Source organism: Plectropomus leopardus, unplaced genomic scaffold (genome assembly GCF_008729295.1).
Source record: "Plectropomus leopardus isolate mb unplaced genomic scaffold, YSFRI_Pleo_2.0 unplaced_scaffold1508, whole genome shotgun sequence".
NCBI lineage: Eukaryota > Metazoa > Chordata > Actinopteri > Perciformes > Serranidae > Plectropomus > Plectropomus leopardus.
Window position 1 is genome coordinate 1 of NW_024616145.1, and position 3,041 is coordinate 3,041.

Genomic DNA, 3,041 nt, shown 5'->3' on the forward strand with positions numbered 1-3,041 from the left:
ATATATGACACGATAAAAAACCCCTGATGAAGTCTTTACTGTATTGTTTTCAGGCCATACCAGTACCGCAGGAGGAGGTTTCCTCAGCAGATGAAGCTCAAGCAGCCAAGCGTCGCTGCCTGCCGACAGGCTCAGCCACGCTTGCTGAAACCCCCATGGAGACAACCAATACTCCCGCCTGCCCCCTAACTACAGCCCCGGTAGCAGTACCAGCAGCAGAACATCACAGTATTAGTACACTGCCGACCTCACAACCCCTATCCCAGCCCACCACTGTTCCACATGTTGCCCCTGCCTCAACCAGTGGCATTCAGATAGAGGCTGAGAGCCCAATGGACACGAGTGTCGCCCTTTCTGATGCTCTCACAGAGTCAACCCTGGCCTCAGACCCCATGCCTACTCCGCAGACCCCTTTTACAGTTGACGTTTCCTACATGGAGACCCTCCTCAATTCACATTTCCCTCAGGACAGCGGTCCCACTGAACCCCTGTATTAAAAACCTACTCCACTATATCATTACTCGGCCAGTGGAGGCTGAGCCAATAGGAAGTAAGCTAATGGAGGTGAGTGCTGTATTAATGGACAAAAACATTTCCTCCACCGGCTCTGAGAGCTCATTGCGGAGCAGGAAAAGACACAAGCACTCTTTTAATGCATGTTACTTTTCTATTTTTGAGTTAATGTATTTGCAGTGGTGCTTTAGCTTGCTCTGAAGCAGCAGCTAAGGAAGGCTTTTTTATTTTTAACATAATTATTTGTTTGTTTTTAGGACCTTTTGGGGGTTTTCTGTTTTTTGGTCAGGTGCTGTGCTTTCCTCCTCCATCTTAATATGAACACATCTCTGGGTGGTATCAACTCCATACCTCGTTGCATTAATTAAACAACACCACACTCCCATTTTCTTTTGTACAGGAAGCTAATTATTATGATGGTCTCTCTTCATTGAGGCCCTGGATGGACTTCACCTCTTTTTTCTTTTTTAATTCAAGTAACCAGCAACAAAATATCTATTTTTCAATCCAGCCACCTGAGGCTTTGAAACTGTTTGGTGGAACTTAAGTGTCACATTGTCCATCTACAGGATATTTTCAGTAAGGTGTTTTATTGTTGAACTGCAAGAGGTAAACGGGGCAAATGGGTTTAAAAATAATGTATTGTAGGGGGAACTCAGTATTTAAATGTTAGTCATATATTGAAAGAATTATTTGTAATAGAAGAAACATGTTGAATGCAAACACTAGTAGATTTGTCAGCGGGATGCATTGAATTTTTCGTGAAGATGTGTCACAGTAGTTAAGAGATGAGACCTTTGTGTATTGTCATAATCCTTCAAACTGTCATTTGGCAGCTCCACTTTTCACACCCAAAAACTGTCTCAGGGTTCCTACATGTGTAAAACAAATTTCTTTTAAACATCATAGTCTTCACACAGTTAAGGAAGTACTGAAAAGCCAGGAAAATATTCCAGATTCATAATTGGCAATTAAATAACTATATTGTCATTTTTACTCGTGAACAATTTGTCCACTATGATGAATAATATATGTTTACTGTCACCATTCTCCTATTATCACGTGGACTGACCAAAACTATGATGTCAGTCTAAAGGATGGAAGTCTTGAAAATGATACTTGGGAAAAGTAAAATATGTATGTGTAGGAACCCTTAAATCTGGAAATAGTTTGTACCATTCTTGGTTTAAATTCTACGTATGTGTAAGTCAATATTGTATATTATTAATGTCTGTTTTTCTATTACTGTATCCTTCCTATGTTCATTTTCAATTGACTTCACAAACTTTGCTGATCTTAATTATTAATATGTTTATTTCTGACAGATTTTTACAGGCACATTACTCAGTTTGTACTGGTAAGTACATCTTTCTTCCCAGACATGTTAATTTTGTGCTTTAGAGGTGCTACAGAGACATTGAACTACTGATGGACTGAGTTTCCAAACACTGTCACCTTGTACATACCGCAAGCCTTGTGTATTGTGCATCAAATTTGTAAATGTCCAACATATACCGTTCTTTTCCTTTTTTTTCTGTCAACACAACTGAAATGTTGGGACACAAATGTGTTCCTGTATCCAAATTATATCCATCAAGAAAATCTTATTTCATAGGGATTAAAGTGGGTCACTAGTCGCTAGCTCTTCTGTGTTATGTGTTCAATGGCCTACAGATTTAAAAAAAAAAAAAAGAAAAGAAAAAAGTTTTGACTGATTATGTAAAAGGTGCTTTAGTGTCTAGTAATTTCATTTTAAGAAAGCACATATTACGAAGTTAAAACTGTAGTAGTATGGTATGCTGCAAAAAAATCCATATTATGCCATTAAATTCATTAAAAAAGCATAGTGTAGTTTGTCATAAAATGGAAATAGTGAAGTCATAAAAGGTTTAGAAGCGTAGAATGTTGCATAAATGGCCAAAAACACCAAAATAATGCATGTCAAAAACATGACCGAAGAGGCAGGGCTATAGCATGGCTAAAAATGTCAAAATCTGACATGTCCCAAAAACAGGTGAAAACACCTCGAAAACAGCATGAAATAACATGCAGAGACACGTCATAGCATAGTATGTTGCAAAAACGTCTAAAAACACCATAGTAAAGCATGTTGAAAAAATGACTGAAAAAGCGAGGCTATATTAAAGCAAAAATGTCAAAATATGACATGTCCCAAAAAAAGCTTTAAACATGTCAAAACAGTATAAAATAACGTCAAAACACGCCAAAACATGGCATGCTTCAAAAATTGTCAGAAACACTGTAACAATAGACGTTGACAAAATGCCCGAAAAGCAAGTCTATAGTAAGGCTAAAAATGTCAAAATATGGCATGTCCCCAAAACAGTTTAAAAAACCTCAAAACAGTATAAAATATCATGCCATGACACGCCATAGCACACAATAATGCAAAAATGGCCAAAAACATGATAAACTGACATGTTGAAAAAATGATTGAAAAGACAAGGCTATAGTAAGGCTAATAATGTCAAAATATGAGATGTCCCAAAAACAGATTAAAACATGTC

At 37.6% G+C, this 3,041-nt stretch overlaps 1 protein-coding gene across 1 annotated transcript; it reads left to right on the forward strand.

The window, feature by feature from the left end:
* Positions 1–53: 53 nt before the first annotated feature.
* Positions 54–2,357, forward strand: LOC121964293 (glucose starvation modulator protein 1-like; the record flags this gene model as incomplete). Its single annotated transcript, XM_042514506.1, has 1 exon — positions 54–2,357. A coding segment is annotated over one exon (444 nt), but the record flags the coding sequence as incomplete, so codon positions are not given.
* Positions 2,358–3,041: the final 684 nt, after the last annotated feature.